This window comes from Bos javanicus, chromosome 24 (genome assembly GCF_032452875.1).
Source record: "Bos javanicus breed banteng chromosome 24, ARS-OSU_banteng_1.0, whole genome shotgun sequence".
NCBI classification, from domain to species: domain Eukaryota; kingdom Metazoa; phylum Chordata; class Mammalia; order Artiodactyla; family Bovidae; genus Bos; species Bos javanicus.
The window spans coordinates 40,714,642-40,737,856 of NC_083891.1; the positions used below are offsets into that span (position 1 = coordinate 40,714,642).

A 23,215-nucleotide genomic window follows, 5' to 3' on the forward strand; every position below is an offset into this window, starting at 1 on the left:
GCATACTACTTAGAAGATAACAGTTAAAAATGATAGAATTATCTTAATGTTATATATTAAAGTGTGGTATTTGACACCTGGCTAGATCCATAGTTATTCCTTTCCAGGATATACTTTCAGACAGTGGGCAGTGGAGATTCACACTAGAGAAGTTCTTGAGAATTTGGTACTATTGAAAACAAACCTTCCTTTCATTGTGGATTGCCACACCCTGCTGCTGCTGCTGCTGCTGCTGAGTCGCTTCAGTCGTGTCCGACTCTGTGCGACCCCACAGACGGCAGCCCACCAGGCTCCCCGTCCCTGGGATTCTCCAGGCAACAACACTGGAGTGGGTTGCCATTTCCTTCTCCAATGCATGAAAGTGAAAAGTGAAAGTGAAGTCACTCAGTCGTGTCCGACTCTTAGCGACCCCATGGACTGCAGCCTACCAGGCTCCTCCGTTCATGGGATTTTCCAGGCAAGAGTACTGGAGTGGGGTGCCATTGCCTTCTCCGTGCCACACCCTGGTCCCACGTAATCACTGCAAGTGTCAATTAGAAGAAAAAAATTTGTGGATGTATTCCAAACTGGATATACTACAGGCTGATATAACATTAGGGTTGGGAGTTTAAATATTCTTCATTCATAGCTCTACCAAAGAAAAAATCATTTTTTGAGATGGAAGAAGATGAAACCTTTGAGGAAGGCCTTCCGCCAAGGTGAGGGTTGGATGCTCACCCAGTGTGGGTACCTCTTCCCCACAGGGCCATGCGTTTCCCTCTGAGGCTTCCCCAGTCTCTGACCCCGCTCCCACCCCCCCAACTCCATTCAACCTCCTCTTGCCCTTGGAGCTCTTGATAGGGTTGATGCTGTGTCTCGGCCCCCACTGCAATCAGTTCTTTTAGTTTTAGCCTCATGGGTGACCCATCCCAAGCATCTAGACTTCAGCAGTAACATGGGGCAAAGCGTTTCAGTTTGTGAAGGTGTATGGGTGCTGGTTGGCACACTCTCTGAATTTGTATGTACCCTGTGCTCTGAGATACAGCAGCCAGGCATGAATTTTACTCTCCTCCCCACCCAAATGTACCTACCTTGTTAGTCGCTCAGTCGTGTCCAACTCTTTTGTGACCCCATGGACTGTATAGCCTGCCAGGCTCCTCTGTCCATGGGCTTCTCCAGGCAAGAATACTGGAATGGGTTTCCATTTCCTCCTCCAGGGGATGGTGGATTCTTTACCATCCAAGCCACCAGGGAAGCCCTTTGTTCCCATTCAAAATTATACTTGTCCATGGATGATTCCTTAGGTCCAGAGCCAGATACTCTGGCTCCCTATTTAGCAGTGGGTACAATAAGTGCAAGTTTACATTGGGATAAGAACATGTGTGCTGCTGTTAAAATTATGTGGCAGGTCAACCAAACTGACTTGGAGTTGAAGGGATAAGATACAGTTCAAGGTCAGTCAGTGGTAGAAGTAAGATTCAAGGGAAAACAGTCATAGGCTTTTTGAGAATAGAGATATGGTGGAGGTTTTCTTTTGGGTGGGGGGTGTTGGTACTGTTGTATAGGGAAACAGAAAAAGAATAAGATTCAGCCAAAAAGTAAAAGTGAATTTCTTTTCGTGTGTTACCTTTTAATCTCAAGTCTTTGAGTTTTTGCATTTGTGCTGTCTTCTGTGTTGCTGCCAGATGTTGAGAACAGTCATCGCATAATTGCATGGTGAGAGAGCTATTTCTGTGCATTCTGGGCCTGAACACACCGAGCAGTTCTGAGTGAATTCCACCAGTTGATCTGGAGGACATTGTTCATCTATCCGTCTCTGCACGTGAGAGTTAATTTGCCAACTCTGATTGCATTCTACACGCCTTGACTCAGGTTGATCACACGTATCGGAATGTATCCATTTAGAAAAAAATGAACTTGGCTGTTTAGCCATGTAGCATTAATTGATGACATCTCTTGAGCATGGATTTATGTGGCCATGCAGTCTTGTCTCGGGTTCAGTAAAGCCTTGTGTGAGACTCGATTTAGCTCCCATTGTTGGGCTAATGACTGCGAATTAGTGTAGTTTGTCAGCAGCAGCAGGCTGCCACGAGAGCAGGAGTGTCCTGGTACGTCTTCTTCAGACTGATATATGAAATCGCACATCCCATTTATTTCTGTGCAACATTATAAACAACATCTGTGTTTCTGCTTCCCTGGCAAGGATGGAGCTGCTCGAATCTGAGATTTATACCGTGGTTTATCATCGTCCCAGGTGATTTTCATGGCAACCTTCAAAGCTTAAACCAAAAGCTTAAAGTATTTATTGCTCAGGTGTGATCATCGATTGACTTAAATAATGTCTTGGAAATCAGTTTACTCTCTCAGCTTCTTGGTGCTGTAGAAACCCACGTTTGACTCTTGGTGGTGTTTGGAATTTAATTAGAGGCATCATGAGGCATGGCCTTGGGTTCGTCTTCGTTGAAATGCCTTTTGTGGGACCGAATTTGAAATGGCCAAGCATGTTTGTCATTTTTAGTACCGGGTGATTATATTTTCTGGTGGCTTAGATGGTAAAGAACCTGCCTGCCAATGCAGGAGATGCAGGTTAGATCCCTGAATCAGGAAGATCCCCTGGAGAAGGAAATGGCAACCGTCTCCAGTGTTCTTGCCTGGAGAATTCCACAGACAGAGGAGCCTGGAGAGATAGAGTCCTTGGGGTCCCAAAGAGTCGGACACGACTGAGTGATGGACACTTTCGCTTCTGGGTGTTTTTCTGCCTTACACAGTAAGCTGAAGTTCTGCGTTGAGTTTGTGCAGCATTTAAACCCAATCCACCCTCCTTTACGAAGACCCCCCATCATGCTCTGACTGAGTCCAGTTGTGGCTGGGATTCTGAACCCCTGCAGGTCTTTGGCTTGGGGTGAAGCGCAGTTGGCAGACTGGTGACGTCTTGTTGACTTAGATATGAACCGTGGCACCTGGGTACAGTGGGGCAAATTGTCGCTGACGTGAGGATGAGCTGAAAAGTATATGTCTGTAGGCTTTTATCTTTCCTTTACAGCTCGACACATGCTTCCTTCACGACAAGGGAAGAAAATCACAAGGACCGGAGCTTGTCTCTCTTTGGAACTCTCTAGAATTAGCTTGTCATGAAATGTAAAACTAATGTGCAGTTGTAAAAACCGTTGCCAGCTCTTTCCTCACTGCTGCATGATGGCTAAGTAGATTTGGAAATGAAAGGGGTTATTATAAAGTGATTACTGAATAGCTAGGTGTGTCATTTTAAACAAGCAGCTAAAATCTCTCTGTTAGACGTTCAGGCTGTAGTCTTGTTTTGTATCATTCATATTTAAGACATGATTTTGATTGTGGAGGAGTAATCAAGCACTAGGGGTAATTTAAGAAAAAAATACGTATATGGGGTGATATTTTCTTTAATTCCTTATTAAAATACATTAGAATTTAAATGAGGCATTCTCTAAAAATGTGTAACTATTAAGTAGGTACCAAATACAAAAATACGCATACCAGTCGGCTCTAGTTGAGAGCTGAAAATTCTTCACCTGAGGAAAAACTTTCCTTTTAAAATTCAAGCAAAGCCTATTGTAAAATAATGTGTTGAAAGTGGCACATATCAAAGAATGAATGGCTTAAAAATTATAACTCTTAATATCTTATTACTGTCAGTTTCATAGGGGAGAGGACATGCCATGAAGAATCTTAAAAAGAAAACATAAAATCAAAACAAAAAGAGGTCCGTTACTGTAGGCTTTCTTTTGCTTTATCCCCCTCTTCTTTCTAAATACTTTTCCTGGGAATCGCCATCTGTGTTAGTGACTTGAACAGTTACGTAACCTCCAAATCCTTCCCCACTTCCCCCCGACCTTGAGCTTTAGGTTTATCCTGAGGGCCATACCCGCTGTCTGCTCATGGATGGCTCAGGCAGCAAGCAGTCAGGCCCATCACACCCCCAGCTCTCCCCCACTCTGGCCCCTGTCTTGGCAGGACTGCCTTCCTGTCCCTGGTCCCACCCTCCCCCTGACCGTCTAATGATGACATTCCGTGGTGTGTGGCTCCAGGATGTTTCCCGAGCTGCCGTTCTTCTAGTACAGGCTGGCTTGGCCATCAGCAGCGGGTCCTCTGGGGAGAACCCAGCCTCGCACCCCTCCCTCCAGGCTCTCCCCATCCCAGTCCATCCTCTGCTGCCAACAGGCCGGCCCCCAGATCTGCCCCACAGGCTCAGCAGGCTTCCTCTCCCCATAGAATTCAACTTCAAAATGGCTGAAAAAGCTAACATATGTGGTATCATATTAATAACTTATTAGAAGTATTATCTGCGAATCCTCCCGAAAATGTCTAATTAATTTTCAGTATGTCAGAATCCTGAGTATTTTTAACACTAAATGGCAAATGGGTGATCTACTTTATTAAGATTATCCAATATGTTCCGTAGTTTTTAAGCCCCTCCTAAGAAATATGCAAATATTCAAGGAAGCATAGTTGTTTGTAATTTTTTAAGACAAGTTTCTGTGGCAAATTAACTGAATTCAAAAGGAAATAAATATGTATCAGTGAACTGTGATTTATTTTCAAAAGTTGAGTGAGGAATGAGCTGTAATATTTTTAAAAAAAACCCTTATTTGTGACAGTTTCCTTGTTCTTTTATTAAAGAACAGTTCTTTTCTTAAAGATGGAAAATATGGCTGAGCAAATGCCCTGGTGGCCCAGTGGTTAGGACTCTGCTTTCACTGCCGAGGGAGAGCTAGGGTTCAATTCCCTGGTGGAGGAACTATTAATAAATAGGAGGCTCTGAACAGGTAAAAAGTGTTTTAAATAAGATTTCTCTACTTGTATCAACTAGAGAGAATGCTTCTTATGGGTGAATCTAAAATGGTATTCGATTGGCTTTTTTTCAACACTCATCACATTCTTCCATAACCAGCAGTGACTGGCCTGGGTACGCTTTTTCTCTGGATGAAATAAACAGATCCAAACTTGTAAGATCCTTTTTGTGGTCATCACAGCTTTATGAGGGTTAGAGAAGGTCAATACACATTCGCAACCAATTTTTGACAGTTCTGAAAAACTCTGTGAAAATCACTTGCCTCCTCCTTTAATAGAGCCTGAAATAAATACCAAGAAAGTCTTTTACTGGAAGCTCATTTCTATTTCACACAACAGTTTCTTGTAAAGTTCATCTATAGGATGAATTACAGCTCATTTTTGCAGGGCAGCGGAACAACTGAAGACTCGGATTTGACTGTATAGCAGCAGTGTTCTTCCCGCAGGCGTGAACTTTACACTTCGGAAATGTCACCAAGGAGCCGAGGCAGAAATGGACCATTCCCATCGTTAGGGGAGCCATGTTTATAAAGCAGAAAGTAAGACAGAGACATGCAAATCGCAGCACAGAACTTGGAAAGGCCTTTCATAGAAAACTGGTAAATACCACAGAAAAGGAGATGGTTTCTGAACTGACTTATGAAAACAAAGGAACTGAGCTAGATGCTTAGTGTTTATTATACTGTGTTAGCTCCTTTTAACTAATATATTGATTAGTAAACATAGGCTCCTTCTAGGATAAAGCATTTGTGTTAGACATGGGATCAGTAGTCAGTGAACTTGATTGTTACAGAAGACAGGAAAACATATAGAAACATAATCAACCTGTGAACATGAGGATTTTGACAATGTGGTTGTCTAGAAGCCTCAGAGTTCTTAACTAAGAAAAAATAGTTATGAAAGAGACCGATTTTGAATCAAGATAGAAAGGGATTGAAGACTACTTTTTTGCAGATAAAAAAGGTGACTAGTACTGTATGTGTATGGACCTGTGAGACCAAAGAGATTAATTTTGGAGGGAGAATGGTATTTGGGATGCAACAGACAGATTTGCCTGACTGGTGTGCAAAGCAAGAATGGTTATGACCTGTTTGACAGGAATGACTTACTCATGGAATCATTTTTATTTGGTTCCTATGATAAGAGGGCATCAATTAGAAGTCCTTAGATTGATTCAGACATACCATCAAAAAGGAAAGTCATGAAAGACAGACAGGATTAGGGAGGAATAGCTAAAACTTGTACCTTCATGAAAATTCAATTTAAGCACTGTATGTGGATATATGGCTATTGAAGTTAGTATTTGTGGTTAAAGGGTAAGCGAGTAAGTGGTATTTGTTTGCTGAAAAAAATCCACATACTTCTGTCAACATGCACACAGCGTATCCACTTCTGCACACCTGCTTTATCTTAAGTTTTGAAACCGTCTGTTAAATTCCTTCAGAACTCTCAGTACATGTCACATGCCTATATCTTTTTGGTCATGGAACTTGCATGTTTTTGAACAGCACACAAATATACCCACATAGACACACACACCTACACACACTCTTTCCAGCAGGGCCACAGTGTACAGTTGTGCAGAGTGTGCACGGTGTAAGCATGCAGGGCCCATTCATTGCACAAACCCCATAGATTTATATGATTCTTATGCAGTTTTCCAGCAGATGACAATAAGTGCCTTAAGGAAGGGGTGCTTTTCTGCTGTACACAAACATAGGTCAGAACATGAACAACATGTGTACACCGTGTACACAAACATGTTGTACCAAATGGGTCAGCTGTGGCCTTGGACAGTTACCTTGCTCACACTCTTCCCTCCTCACGTGGCCGTCCTGAGCTCTGCTTTAGGCCTCTCTGAGAATCCAGGAATGAAACAGGGTGAGGTTCAGAGCTGGGGTCGGGGTCAGGAGAAGCAACACCTGTCCCCTGAGTGGCTGAGCCGGGCCTGAGACTCAGCCTGCAGGATCCAGGGGTCTGGTATCTGGGCCAAAAACATCACTGGTGAGATGCCTGTTACGTATGTGAGTACATGGCTCCATAAAGCTCTTAAGGTCAAAGGCCCCCAGCCATGGATAAATATCCAGAACGTCTTCAGTGAGATGTTATCCTGCTCCCCTTAGGTCTGGCTGGCAGAAACCGCAGTCTTTCTCTCCTAAGAACCAAGGGTAGACTGTCCTGCAGGAAGAGAATTTCAAAGAGCCAACAGAATTTCTGGGATATTCATGCCTTCCTGTGATAACCTTCTTTTAAGTTATTATATTGTTGTTTTTCAGTCGCTAAGTTATGTCTGACTCTGTGGCCCCATGGACTGCAGCATGCCAGGCTTCCCTGTCTTTCACTATCTATATTTGACATAAACAAAAGAATATATGTCATCTACATAAATTCTGCTACATAGCAACATTAACTGACTCCTTGGCTTCAAAATAGAGCCTCCTTAGAACCTCTGCATCTAACTGCTTCTCATTTTATTCCCCTGCCTCTAGGACTGAGGTCACCAGTATCCTGAGTTTCCATGGATATTTGTCCTGTTTTTCTCTTCTTTCTTCACTTAAGTGGTTTTAACATATATGTATGCTGTAATTCCCTTTTGCTGATTTTTCAGTGTTATAAAATTATATCATAGTTCTCTACTGTGACTTGAGTTTTTCACTCAATTCTTTATTTCCATAATTCATTATTGCTTCATTTATAATCACTAGAGAATACTTTGCCATTGTATGATTATCTGTCTGTTTTCTGCTCGTAGACATTTAGGTTGTTTCTGTGTTTTTCTCTCTTATTCTTGTGTCAACAGCGCTGCTAAGAACGTTTCTGTAGCTATCTCCTGGCACCCCCAGGGAAGACTTTCTCTAGGAGTGCGTATGTCCTAGTGCCCCCAGAGAAGAATTTCTCTAGGTATGTTTATCTCCTGGCGCCCCCAGGGAAAAAGTTCTCCAGCAGTGTGCTTCTCACTCTTCTGCTGCAGTGTGAAATATATTTTACATTGTGGACACAGTCCAACACACCCGTAAATTCCCAAGAACGTGGGTATGTAAACTAAAACAAAACTGCCCAGTCCTCACCGTCTAACAAAATGCATTTGAATGTTTTAGTTGCTTTGTGTGTGTGTGTGTGTGTGTGCGTTCAGTTGTATCCAACTCTTCGTGACCCCATGGACTATAGTCCGCTGGGCTCCTCTGTCCCTGGGACTCTCCAGGCAAGAATACTGGAGTGGGATGCCATTTCTCCCTCTAGGGGATCTTCCCGACCCAGGGATCAAACCCACCTCTCTTAGGTCTCCTGCATTGGCAGGCGGGTTCTTTACTGCTAATATTCCTTACTAGTCTTAAGACCCGAGGGCTCAACCTGCATTCTAAAAAACACTCCTCTTTTTTTGTGGCATCTTTGTCAGGTTTTGGTATTAGGGTGATGCTGGCCTCATAGAATGAGTTTGGAAGTGTACCTTCCTCTGCAATTTTCTGGAAGAGTTTGAGTAGGATAGGTGTTAGCTCTTCTCTAAATTTTTGGTAGAATTCAGCTGTGAAGCCATCTGGACCTGGGCTTTTGTTTGCTGGAAGATTTCTGATTACGGTTTCAATTTCTGTGCTTGTGATGGGTCTGTTAAGGTTTTCTATTTCTTCCTGGTTCAGGTTTGGAAAGTTGTACTTTTCTAAGAATTTGTCCATTTCTTCCACGTTGCCCATTTTATTAGCATATAATTGCTGATAGTAGTCTCTTATGATCCTTTGTATTTCTGTGTTGTCTGTTGTGATCTCTCCATGTTCATTTCTAATTTTATTGATTTGATTTTTCTCCCTTTGTTTCTTGATGAGTCTGGCTAATGGTTTGTCAATTTTATTTATCCTCTCAAAGAACCAGCTTTTGGCTTTGTTGATTTTTGCTATGGTCTCTTTTGTTTCTTTTGCATTTATTTCTGCCCTAATTTTTAAGATTTATTTCCTTCTACTAACTCTGGGGTTCTTCATTTCTTCCTTTTCTAGTTGCTTTAGGAGTAGAGTTAGGTTATTTGACTTTTTTCTTGTTTCTTGAGGTATTCCTGTATTGCTATGAACCTTCCCCTTAGCACTGCTTTTACAGAGTCCCACAGGTTTTGGGTTGTTGTGTTTTTATTTTCATTCATTTCTATGCATATTTTTATTTCTTTTTTGATTTCTTCTGTGATTTGTTGGTTATTCAGCAGCGTGTTGTTCAGCCTCCATATGTTGGAATTTTTAATAGTTTTTCTCCTGTAATTGAGATCTAATCTTACTGCATTGTGGTCAGAAAAGATGCTTGGAATGATTTCTATTTTTTTGAATTTACCAAGGCTATATTTATGGCCCAGGACGTGATCTATCCTGGAGAAGGTTCCGTGTGCACTTGAGAAAAAGGTGAAATTCATTGTTTTGGGGTGAAATGTCCTATAGATATCAATTAGGTCTAACTGGTCTATTGTATCATTTAAAGTTTGTGTTTCCTTGTTAATTTTCTGTTTAGTAGTTCTATCCATAGGTGTGAGTGGGGTATTAAAGTCTCCCACTATTATTGTGTTATTGTTAATTTCCCCTTTCATACTTGTTAGCATTTGTCTTACATATTGCAGTGCTCCTATGTTGGGTGCATATATATTTATAATTGTTATGTCTTCTTCCTGGATTGGTCCTTTGATCATTATGTAGGCCAATATCACTGATGAACATAGTTGCAAAAATCCTTAACAAAATTCTAGCAATCAGTATCCAGCAGCACATTAAAAAGATCAAACATCATGACCAAGTGGGCTTTATCCCAGGGGTGCAAGGATTCTTCAATATCCGCAAATCAATCAATGTAATACACCACAATTAACAAATTGAAAAGTAAAAGCCATATGATTATCTCAATAGATGCAGGGAAAGCCTTTGACAAAATTCAACATCCATTTATGATAAAAACTCTCCAGAAAGCAGGAATAGAAGGAACATACCTCAACATAATAAAAGCTATATATGACAAACCCACAGCAAACATTATCCTCAATGGTGAAAAATTGAAAGCATTTCCCCTAAAGTCAGGAACAAGACAGGGGTGCCCACTTTCACCACTACTATTCAACATAGTTTTGGAAGTTTTGGCCACAGCAATCAGAGCAGAAAAAGAAATAAAAGGAATCCAAATTGGAAAAGAAGAAGTAAAACTCTCACTGTTTGCAGATGACATGATCCTCTACATAGAAAACCCTAAAGACTCCACCAGAAAATTACTAGAGCTTATCAATGAATATAGTAAAGTTGCAGGATATAAAATCAACACACAGAAATCCCTTGCATTCTTATACACTAATAATGAGAAAAAAGAAAGACAAATTAAGGAAACAATTCCATTCACCATTGCAACAAAAAGAATAAAATACTTAGGAATATATCTACCTAAAGAAACAAAAGACCTGTATATAGAAAACTGTAAAACACTGGTGAAAGAAATCAAAGAGGACGCTAACAGATGGAGAACTATACCGTGTTAATGGATCGAAAGAATCAATATAGTGAAAATGAGTATACTACCCAAAGCAATCTATAAATTCAATGCAATCCCTATCAAGCTACCAACGGTATTTTTCACAGAGCTAGAACAAATAATTTCACAATTTGTATGGAAATACAAAAAACCTCGAATAGCCAAAGCTATCTTGAGAAAGAAGAATGGAACTGGAGGAATCAACCTGCCTGACTTCAGGCTCTACTACAAAGCCACAGTCATCAAGACAGTATGGTACTGGCACAAAGACAGAAATATAGATCAATGGAACAAAATAGAAATCCCAGAGACAAATCCACGCACCTATGGACGCCTTATCTTTGACAAAGGAGGCAAGAATATACAATGGAGAAAAGACAATCTCTTTAACAAGTGGTGCTGGGAAAACTGGTCAACCACTTGTAAAAGAATGAAACTAGAACATTTTCTAACACCATACACAAAAATAAACTCAAAATGGATTAAAGGTCTAAATGTAAGACCAGAAACTATAAAACTCCTAGAGGAGAACATAGGCAAAACATTCTCCGACATACATCACAGCAGGATCCTCTATGACCCACCTCCCAGAATATTGGAAATAAAAGCAAAAATAAACAAATGGGACCTAATTAAAATTAAATGCTTCTGCACAACAAAGGAAACTATAAGCAAGGTGAAAAGACAGCCTTCAGAATGGGAGAAAATAATAGCAAATGAAGCAACTGACAAATAATTAATCTCAAAAATATACAAGCAACTTCTGCAGCTCAATTCCAGAAAAATAAATGACCCAATTAAAAAATGGGCCAAAGAACTAAATAGACATTTCTCCAAAGAAGACGTACAGATGGCTAACAAACACATGAAAAGATGCTCAACATCACTCATTATCAGAGAAATGCAAATCAAAACCACTATGAGGTACCATTTCACACCAGTCAGAATGGCTGCTATCCAAAAGTCTACAAGCAATAAATGCTGGAGAGGGTGTGGAGAAAAGGGAACCCTCTTCCACTGTTGGTAGGAATGCAAACTAGTACAGCCACTATGGAGAACAGTGTGGAGATTCCTTAAAAAACTGGAAATAGAACTGCCTTATGACCCAGCAATCCCACTGCTGGGCATACACACTGAGGAAACCAGAATTGAAAGAGACTCTTGTACCCCAGTGTTCATCACAGCACTGTTTATAATAGCCAGGACATGGAAGCAACCTAGATGTCCATCAGCAGATGAATGGATAAGAAAGCTGTGGTACATATACACGAGGGAGTATTACTCAGCCATTAGAAAGAATACATTGGGATCAGTTCTAATGAGGTGGATAAAACTGGAGCCTATTATACAGAATGAAATAAGCCAGACAGAAAAACACCAATAGAGTATACTAACACATATATATGGAATTTAGAAAGATGGTAACGATAACCCGGTATGCGAGTTAGCAAAAGAGACACAGATATATAGAACAGGCTTTTGGACTCTGTGGGAGAGGGAGAGGGTGGGATGATTTGGGAGAATGGCATTGAAACATGTATAATATATGTGAAACGAATCGCCAGTCCAGGTTCGATGCAGGATACAGGATGCTTGGGGCCAGTGCACTGGGATGACCCAGAGGGATGGTATGGGGAGGGAGGTGGGAGGGGGGTTCAGGATGGGGAACACGTGTACACCCATGGCGGATTCATGTTGATGTATGGCAAAACCAATACAATATTATAAAGTAATTAGCCTCCAATTAAAATAAATAAATTTATATTAAAAAATAAAGATAAAATAAAAAACACTCCTCTAAGTCAGAGTTTCTCAGACTTTAATGTGCAAAGGAAGATTCTGCTTCCGGCCATTGGAGGTGGGGCCCGAGCGTGTGTATTTCTAAATGAGCTGCCGGGTGTTACCCGTGCTCACTCTTCACCCCTTGTAATAGGCAACGTGTGGGCTCAGCCTCTCTGCTCCTCGGGAGGGAATACGTAAGTAAACTACAGTTAATTTCCTTAGTGGAATTTGATCTGCATATATGATACATGTATACATTTGATTTAGATGAGTTAAAATGATCTATATGATCCATCTGCAGATCTAAGCCAGATCTATGAATTTCAACTTGGCTGATGTGGAGCCCATCAATCTGCAGAGAGTGGTAGCATTTGTGTAAAATTTTAGGCATCCTGGACACTTGTAATAAAAGTACAAAACCATGTCTGAGAGTGATGTATAATAACCTTGAGGTAGCCTACAGGACCCTGGAAAAGATTTATATCAGCAGTATTTTATTTCTTTAATCAAAAGTGCTCTGAGGCAAAACACCAATGTTAATATGTGATATTAGTAGGTACACAGGTGATTGTTTTATGTTGTACTTTTCAATGTGTTTTTTTTTTTTAGAAACTTATTACTTGAAATTTTAAAAACCTTAAATTAACACCAGAAAAGAACTCTTTGTATTTGAAAGAAGAACATCTTTCAACCACTGTTGGACTCCTAGCCTTATTCTGAAAAGTTAATCAATTCAGGCGGAATAAATTATGAGAAACATTACTGTCAGTGAGTCTGTTATCAATGCCAACACTTCTTTATTGTGGAAGATTGTCAGTAGTGAATCGTTTATTCCATCTTTTTTTCCAGTTCCCATTCAACTAACTCTTAAGAATATTAAATCTTAAAATTCTTAAAAAAAAAAAAATTCTAAAAGTCTCAGTGACACTATCCTAAAATGAGACACCAAAAATGACTAACCAAAGGCCAAATCTGTGTTCTTTTACTGTAGGTTTTGTAATGTACAGACCAAAAACTAAACAGAGCATGTGCACAGCATGCTCTCTTAGGGTCACTTAGGGTCACCTGAAGCACAGGTAGCTGCCCCTCTAGGCTGTCAGCCATCACTCACGTTCAGAGTGTGGTTGCAGCCCCACCCTCTTGCCTGAAAGGGTCTGCATTCGCACCTTGGTCTGTGTTCTCATCATTTCTTATGTAAGATCATCTTTACATTTCCCATAAATTATGAATAGAAATTCCTGCTTTCATCTGCAATCAAATTAGATTGATCAATAGGATTGATACATGGAGAGTCCAGTTCCCAGCAAGGTTACTTACCTTTAGGATTTAGGCTGAGTACAAACCAGCACTTGTAATACAGAACAGATATGGTAAATAACGCATCCATCCTAAACCAAGAAATACAGGAGGAATTTGCTTCTGTGTGAGGCCTGGCATGGCTGCCCTTTCCTTCATTGTTCAATAAGACTGTTTTCTCAGCTATTAATTTAGTACTGTTTTTTTGTTGTTGTTGTTGTTGTTTAATTGCTAAGTCTTACCCAACCCTTTGTGACCCCATGGACTGTAGTCTGCCAGACTCCTCTGTCCATGGGACTTCCTAGGCAAGAATACTGGAGTGAGTTGCCAGTTCCTTCTCCAGGGGCTCTTCCTGACCAAGAGATCGAACCCGGGTCTCCTGCATTATAGGCAGATTCTTTACCATCTGAGCCACCAGGGAAGCTGAAACTATGGAAAATAGCAGCTAATTCAAAAACTATAGCTCTGTCACTTACAAACAGGGCGCCTGTGCCTGGAATCTTTGTTGCTTGTGTGTTAGGCATTCAGTCATGTCCCACTCTTTGTGATCCCATGGACTGTAGCCTACCAGGTTCCTCTGTCCATGGAATTTCCCAGGCAAGAATATTGGAGTGGATTGCCATTTCCTACTCCAGGGATCTTCCCAAGGCAGGGATCAAACCTGGGTCTTTTGAAGTGCAGGCAGATTCTTTACCGTCTGTGTCTTTGCTGCTTAGGAATATTAAATAACTGGGAAGGCCAACATAATATCAGTTAAACAAGCCTTTGCTCTGATTTAACTGTACAGCAAAGTAAATAAAGCTGTTCCTTTATTATTTTGTCACCTTCTTTTGTGTGACTGGCGAGGCAGAAGTTTAGTAGCTGAAGATGCCAGAAGGGACCCACCCTGCCATTCTGGGTATCATTCCTTTTATTGCAATAGACCTCTGGAAAGTCCATGAAGAGGCAGAAAAGAGAAACCTGTTAGCAGGAGCCTCAGTCTGTAATCTGTGTTTTTGATTATCAATGACAGGATTCTAAAATTACACCCAGATGTATCTCACAGCTTCTGAAATTGAGTTTCTGAAAAAGCAGTGTAGTCGTAATGAAAGGTAAAGGGCAGGGTTCCAGAGAAACGAGCTGTGAATTGAACCTGCAGTGGAAATTGATCCTATCACTCAGTTTCTGCCCTTACCCGCGGAAGAACAGGACTGGCTACGTGAGGAGGCGGGGTCCCCAGCTAAATAGGATTGCCAGAGTGCTGGAGGCCAGAACCAGCTCACTGGTCCCTCAGGTCAGGGCTGCAAGTGTCAGGTGTCTCTGCTTGAAACCCGACTCAAAGTGGCAGAAAGAGAACAGAGGGGAAGATGCTGCCAGTGGTGCTGGCAGGGAAACCAGTGAGAAGTCCCTGCTGAAGCTTCAGGCATGACAGCCACCACGCTCCTCAGGGATACCGCTCTGGTCACTTATTGTGAGCCCATGGGCCCAGACTGGGCCCCCTGGCCTCGTGACTGGTGCCAACGATGCCTTCTGGTACCCATTCCACTGAGGGCAAAGGGATTGTGAAGAGAAGTTACTGGCCTTGGAATCCACACACATCCTCCAAAACATCTTTAGGATTGTGAGAAAGGATAGACATATATTCCCCAACTAGTGACTATGACTCACTACCCTGTCATCTGGCTTCCCTGGTGGCTCAGATGGCAAAGAATCTGCCTGCAATGCAGGAGACCCGGGTTCAATCCCTGCGTCGGGAAAATCCCCTTGAGAAGGGAATAGAAACCCACTCCAGTATTCTTGCCTAGGAAATCCCATGGACAGAGGAGCCTGGCAGACTACAGTCCATAGGGTCTCAAACAGTTGGACACCACTTAGTGACTGAGCAAGCACACACAAAATGTGGTTCAGCAAATTGAAGACACTCCCTGAGTTTCATAGCGAGTGAGTACCTGGACTCAGATTAGTACCCAAGGCTCCTACAACCACCTCCAGTGGCATTCATCGTTACAGAAGAGTGTTTTTTTTGTCACCTCCAGGACAGCTTCTCCTATTCGAGGAGCAAATTTATTTATTTACTTTTGGCTGTGCTGGGTCTTCATTGCTGTGTGCGGGCTCTCTCTAGTTTTGGAGAGCAGGGGCTGCTCTCTGGTTGTGGTGTGAGGGCTGCTCGTTGCAGTGGTTTCTCTCGTTGTAGTGCACGGGCTCTAGGCACATGGGCTTCAGTCGTTGAGGCTCAGGGGCTAATGAGTTGTGGTTTGCTGGACCTAGAGCATACAGGCTTCAATATTTGTGGTGCACGGGCTCAGTAGTGGTGGTGCATGGGCTTAGTTGCTCTGAGGCATGTAGAATCTTCCTGGACCAGGGATTGAACCCATATCACCTGAATTGGCAGGTGGATTCTTATCCACTGCTCCACCAGGGAAGTCCAAAATTAAAATATTTAAGAAAAGAAATATTCTGTTTGGAAAAGCTTCTGCAAGATGGTTTTGTTTGCACTGATCAGGAACAAGATGCAAACCAGTCTGGACAACCCTGCTTCCATTTAAGACTCAGGACTCACACAGCCTCCATCTCTGGTCTCTTAATACCATCTGTGACAATCGGGACTCTGGGGACTTGGTCATAGAGATGGTTGTTTGTGCTAGGCTTAGCTGTTTGACTTGGCGAGTTTACAGGAAGACATCACTTTACCATGATGTGATTCTGAGAGGTAATAACAGACGGGAAGAGAGCATGTACTTCAAGACAGCTTGACCAGTAGACAGAGTCTTTGTTGTTTTATCCTGGGGCTTAATTCACAAGTGTGTGTTCTTGGCTAAGGAGTATTAAAATGATGCAGGCTTACTTCTGCAGGAGAAAGTAGTTTTTCTAGTGAAATTAAGTTATAACTGCACTGCTTGTTGAAATTAATATCTGAAGCATTTAGTCATTTAGTAAGTAAAATGGATGAAAACCTTGGAAAAGTGCTTTAGAACAGTCCTTGTGGAGACTTGTGATTAATAGGGAAAGGAGTGAATAGATGCACGTTAATCTGTTTATATAAGGGATCTGGAGTGTATTAAAAGTTTTTGTAAGCATTCAACTAATGAAGCATTATATAAAATTAGACATTGCCTTTAGATGGTCAAAAGTCAGTAGACTGGAAAACACCTTCAGTGTTATCACTAGGTAACTTATTTGTTATATTTTCCTGAACACTAGTAATTTAAATATGAAAAAATTGATTCAGTAAAATGGAACGTTCCATGAGCATCTTCCACTCAGGATTCTCCAGGGAAATTTTTCCTCACTTGTCCTTGGTTCCTAGAGTTATTATAGCACAGAGTAGCATGAATGGTTATGATTAACCTTGTGTTAGGGTTTGAACAGATAACTGGCAGATAAACCCCGTCTTACAAATGCAAACCCAGAACACTATTTCACATGAATCGTTTCATTTGTTGAAGACCACAAGAAAAGGGGGTTCCCTAAGTTCTCTCTAGGCCCTAAATAATGGAGAAAACAAGGAATTTACACACAATGAAAAGCAAGGTATGAACATCAGTGATAGTCCAGACAGGTTTCTGGTGGCTAAAAGTTAAAGGTGTGGTTGTCTGGAAAACCAAAGCTGGGGAATGTGCCCTGGGGCCCAGCTTCCATGGAACCAGAGGGAGTAGCGGGAAGGGTTCTTCCCAGCACTTTAGTCCCAAGGTTACATTCACAGGACTTTATTCTAGTTTGCATCCCTTGATCTTGTTTCTCGTGGAGTTTTACGGGTCTTAATGTGTGGTTTTTAAAAAAATCTGATTGTCTTTATTTTGGTGGACACACCAGTAGGGTGGCAACAGCGTATGTTTCATTGTCAAACATACAAATGCAGAGCCACGGTCACTCCTTGACCTTGAGCAACTTGTTGACCCCATCATGGTCACAGTGTTTTCATTTCTATCTTGGGAAAAACTGGATTGTTGAGGAGTGGAGATTATATATACAAAACAACCCATACATAGGAAGTGCACACACAGGACACAGTAGCTGTTATTTCTCCAGTTTTCATGGGTATTTCCCCTTTCCAATTATAGATCTCTTTATAGGTCATAAATGGTAACCACCTTCAGGAAAACAAAAATCAAAATATATGGATCAACTGAATGTATGGATATACTAAAGTAAATATTTTAGATTAGGTGCTCCCCAAACCCATAAGAGTCAGACACGACTGAGCAACTTCACTTTCACTTTCTACTTTCATGCATTGGAGAAGGAAATGGCAACCCACTCAAGTGTTCTTGCCTGGAGAATCCCATGGACGGAGAAGCCTGGTAGGCTGCAGTCCATGGGGTCGCACAGAGTCAGACACGACTGAACCAACTTAGCAGCAGCAGCAGCAGCAAACCCATAAAAGTAAACTTCTTAGAAAGACGCAAGGTATATCATAGGGCTCAGTATGTTTTATAATTAGTATTATTGTATTTTCATCATCATTTCCATAAATAAGTTTAGGCTTTCTCATAAATAACAAAGTACTACTGTATAGCACAGGGTACTGTATTCAATATCCTGTGAGAAACCATAATGGAAGAGAATATAAAAATAGAATACATTTGTATAACTAAATCACTTTTCTATATGGCAGAAATTACCACAACATTGTAAATCAACTGTACTTCATTAAAAAATAAATATGCATGAAAAAGCTTTCTCTGTATATATTCTTTCTCTTAAGCCAATCAGAATGCTCATATTCCTGCAAATCATTTAGATTTCTAAGTTCCAAACTCTGTCCCTGGAGCTTGGGCTGAGGAACAACACTGAGACCTGATCAGGGGTAGGAAAGAATTACTTCAGTAGTGACTGTGTGGAATTCTCTGTAAATCAAAATCTGAAAAGGCTAGAGTTCTGCTCAGAAGTTTATACTCTTTAATCATTGTATTTCATGCTGAATTTGGAAGCTTTTACTTTTATGTTTTCTAATTCCATAATTATGAATTAATTTAAAAAGATAAAAAGTATATGCATCAGTTAGCATGAAGATTAGTTTTGTGTATCAGAACCCCAGAGGACAGAGCCTTAAATAAAAGCATTGTATTTCCCTCTAATGAAAATTTTGGGAGTAGACCATTCAGGGCTCATATGGTAACCCCGTGATTACCAGGAACCCCACTTGTTTGTTGTCATTGCTTTGAATTCTTCATGTTTAAGTGCAAAATGGTCATGCAAGCTGTCCTAAGTCAAGCTAACAGGACAGAAGGAGGAACAAAGATGGGGAACCCCTTCCTCTCAAGGAGACCCCCCCAGAAACCATTCCTGACATCTTACCTTGTATGCCATCCACCAAAACTTGGGTTCAAGGATCAGACTTCACTGCTTAAGAGGATGGAAACTGTAGTCTTTATTCTGGGTGGCATTATGCCCAGCTAAGTTGTAGAGAGTTTATTCATATGGAAGAAGAGAAAACAAGATATTGGAGACCAATATAATTATCTGTGGCACCTAGGCTTCACCAGAACTTTTATTATCCTTTTCTCTTATGTTTTCTTTTTTCTTCTTTTCCTCCTTAGATCCCATGCGTGGCCCAAGGAAGCTGGAAGTCGTGGAAGTCAAATCTCGACAGATCACCATCCGCTGGGAGCCCTTTGGGTATAACGTGACCCGTTGCCATAGCTACAACCTCACGGTCCATTACTGTTACAAAGTTGGAGGGCAGGAACAGGTGCGAGAGGAAGTGAGCTGGGACACAGAAAACTCACACCCCCAACACACCATCACCAACCTCTCGCCCTATACCAACGTCAGCGTGAAGCTCATCCTCATGAATCCGGAGGGGCGGAAGGAGAGCCAGGAGCTCGTAGTACAGACGGATGAAGATCGTGAGTACTTTGAAGTGATGTGTTTATGTGAAACATGCAGTCTTTCAAAAATGCAGCTTATGTTTCTAACTGAGATCTTTACAATGAAAATGGAAGAAAATTGCTTACCATGTTGAATAACATGTGTCTGTGCTGCATCTGCTGAAACACTGATTAAAAAAGGTGAAGACAATAAAGATACAGAGGCTTGTTTTAATTTTTATGTCACATAATTAGTTTTCTACATACGATAATCCTACATGGCTCCGAATAGTTCTTCGTTCAAATTTTGTCATCATGTTGGGACTGAGGTGTTGTTTGGGTATTAGATTATCTATAGGAAGGACTTATTCATATGGCATTCTGAAACATTTTTCATAATTCAGATTAAAATTCAGCCCCAGATAGAGGCTGCCTTTGCTCTTCAGCACAGTGCTAAGAAATTACCACATGAGGTCGGTGGTCAAGTAATAGTCATTCTTTTCCATAGGAACAATGTAATTGAATATTACCTCAATAACCAAGACTTCAATAAATAGACATCTATTAATATGTGTCAGAGTACTTCTGGAGTACTTAGTAGTAGATCATTAGTATTCTAGAAGCCTTATTAATATGAACAGTGATATTACTGTCTATTTTATCTTTCTGCCGTGAGGGTTTTTTCAAACTATATTTTAAATTGAAGTCTAGTTAATTTGCAATGCTAGCTTCAGGTGTACTGCAGAGTTATATATATATATAGAGAGAGAGATATACATAGAAATAAATATATATGTTTATATATATATATCATATATGTGATATATATATATATATATAACTCTGCAGTACACTGGAGGCTAATAATACGTATGTATATATAAGTATATATACAACTGAATATATATAAATATAGGTGTACATTCTTGTTAAGATTCTTTCCCATCATAGGTTTTTGCAAGATATTAGGTACAGTTCCCTGTTGTACAATTCCCTAGGTATAGCAGGTCCCTGTTGTTTATCTATTTTATATACAGTAGTGTGTGTGTGTTCATCTCTACTTCCTACTTTATCTCTTCCCACTCCCTCCTTCCCCTTTGGTAACATAAGTTTGGTTTCTGTCTGTGAGTCTACTTCTGTTTTGTCCGTAAGTTCATGTGTATTGTTTTTTTAATTCCACATGTAAATGACATCATGTGATGTTTGTCTTTGTCTGACTTACTTCACTTAATATGCTGATAGGTTGTTCTTTTCTCTCAACTTCCACTGCCTACATCCAGCTCTCATTATTTTATTCTGAAACTTCTGTAGTAGTTTTTGACCTTTCTTTGTAGTCCCAGCTTCTCCCGTTCCAGGGCCCCCTCCCCACTCGCTAAGCTTACATGTAAAATACCTTTTTATCACCTCCCTGTCTGCACAAGAGCCGTCAGTGGCTCTCCCTGCCCACATCTGCATTGTCAAGGCCCTTGGTGTTCCTGGTGCAGACTCTAGGCCTGGGAGCCTCTCCTCCCACACGGCATCCTGCAGAGCAGTCCTCTGGGCACAGGTCCCAGTGCACACCCCTCGCATCGGAGCGCCCCACAGTCTGTCCTCTGCACATCCCTCCCACCCGCCCACCTCCATTCCACCTCCTCCACTACCCTCCAGAGTGCTCCTCAGTTTCAGGTCCTTCATGAAGCTGTCTCCAGCTCTTCCCACCGTTATTCTCCACATCCTCTGACCTTATTGCACTTGACAAGATCTTTAAATATCTGAGCCTTAATTTCCTTGTCTGAGGAGCAAGAATCATACAGTTCTCCAGCATTTTAGGGTTAGAAGGCATTTTCATCCAGGGCTGTTTGTGGTTAAGAGAAGAGTCTTTAGTAGGTGAGTGTTATTATTGTTGTTGTAACAGATCAAATCAACTTCTCTTGACTCTTACTTATTCTCTCATTATATTACACATGATTTTTCCCTCTTAACTGTAAATTACTTGAGAGAAGAAGCCATCTATTTTTTTTCTATAGCAATATGGATGATATTGAGTAGGCAATAAGCACTCAAAATACTTTGTTAGTCATTAAATAGAAGAGTAAAGTTTGCTAATAATCTTTTAATTCAGGCTTAAATCAGCAGTAGTTTTCCATCATATGAGTGGGATGTCAAATTCAGTCTTTCGTAGAGATAAGAGATGTTATGCTGAGGCGTGAACCCACCAAAACTTTGAGGTTTCAAATTGACATGAACGGAGAATTCTGTTAAGTGCTGTTGAAACATGAGGTTAGAGTAAGTTACTTATCCATCAGTGTGTTTAAAGTAGCTTGCTAGTCCCCAGAGTTGGGCATGCATGACTTCCAAGCAAAAACCTATTGTTTTCATAGCATACCAGCATCTAGTTAATTAGAAAAACTTTGATTTCAAATTATATTTCTTAACAAGAACAAACGAAAAAAGACTTCAAAAAAGGCAGAAAAGGACAGAAAGAGAAAAATGGATAATACTGAGCTCTAAGAAAAAAAATTGAAGTGTCACTATCTGCCACTAATAAAGGCTACAGTTCATTGTACATTGTGAGTTTTATTATAGTATAATAATTTTGTTGAAATATCATTTATTTTATGAGAAAATATGTGGGAAAGATGTATTTTTTATTGGTGTTATGAGTGTCACTAGTCAGGGCTCAATTCCACAAACTTAGATATATTATGGTTCAGTACTCCAAATCATGAATTTCTACAACTTCTAAAAACCAGTGTCAGACCTAAGTTCCCATGAAGTGCTATCTTCCTAATTTAACTAACCTTTCTGCTATTTTATTTTAATCACTTGATCTGTTCTTGACCTAAAAGCAATTATATGAATCCCATTTAGGTTTTCCTGTTGTTAACATTTTCACGGTTAAGGCCTCCAGTACGTTTTATTAAGTTTATCCTTTTAAGATACCCTCTGTGCAACATCATTTTGACAATCTATTTTTAAAATTTTACTCCCGTTTATACTAATTGAATTAAGTCAAAGATTTGTTTTTTCTAAGTTTTTGCCCTCCTTGCACCTGTACGTAGATTAATGAAAGTCAAAGTGTTAGTTGCTCAGTTGTGTCTGACTCTTTGTGACCCCATGGACTATAGCCAGCCAGGCTCCTCTTTCTGTGGGATTCTCCAGGTAAGACTGGAGTGTGTAACTATTCCGTTCTCCAGGGGAACTTCCCAACCCAGGCATCGAACCCGGGTCTGCTGCATTGCAGGTGGATTCTTTACTGTCTGAGCCACCAGGGAAGCCCTGCATAAATTTATACACATTTTGAAGTCAGAAGATTATCATAAAGCAGTAAAACCACACACATCATAATCATCTTGATACTTTTAGGAACCTGATGACGTCAAAATAAACACTGTCAAGGTCAAGGAGAAGAGAATGAGTCGAGCTTTCTCTGGTTTGGCCCATCATAGTCCGACTTCTGACTGTGTGGAACATTTTAGTCTCAGAGCCCAGAATCCAAATTTTCTTGGAATTCACCAGTATCATCACTCCTTAAATATCTTGTTTCTTTGCTTCACTGTAGTTTCTCATCAATTCTTTCAATCTGGAACAACTGTAACTATTTTCATATATATATATATATATATATATATATATATATATATATATATACACACACACACGTATTTAGAGTTTTGGAATTAGGGATCAACTTATTCCAACTTCCTCATTTTAGAAATGAGACATCTGAGAACTAAGAAGGGTCAGTGCATTGCCCAGATTTCACTGTTTAATCCCTGGAAAGTCTTAAATCAGAGCCCAGGCCTCCCCTCTGAATCAGTGATATTTTTTCTGCTACACCCCACTTAGTTCTATTTAGAGTAGCTGTCAATATCCTCCCTCTATAGGTAGCCCATCAACTAAACAAATATGTACAACCTTTGTGTCCTCTTGAGATGCTGGTCAGTCTTTCCAGTTGGCACAATCTCAGCAACTCTTAAGGGCTCCTCATACCCTCCACCAGCTAACAAAACATTTCTCTAGTGTTTATCAAATCATGAGCTGACTTGGGTTGTTTCTCCTCTTTGGTTATTATGAATAGTGCT

General features: G+C 40.6%; 1 protein-coding gene across 6 annotated transcripts in view; it reads left to right on the forward strand.

Annotated features, from left to right (window-relative positions):
* PTPRM (protein tyrosine phosphatase receptor type M) overlaps positions 1 to 23,215 on the forward strand; it is a 662,162-nt gene that overhangs the window by 358,890 nt on the left and 280,057 nt on the right. For all 6 annotated transcript variants that reach the window (XM_061399910.1, XM_061399904.1, XM_061399907.1 and 3 more), the window contains one exon: positions 18,882 to 19,190. In XM_061399910.1, the coding sequence (XP_061255894.1) occupies positions 18,882 to 19,190 (309 nt within the window). The remainder of the gene's footprint in view (positions 1 to 18,881; positions 19,191 to 23,215) is intronic.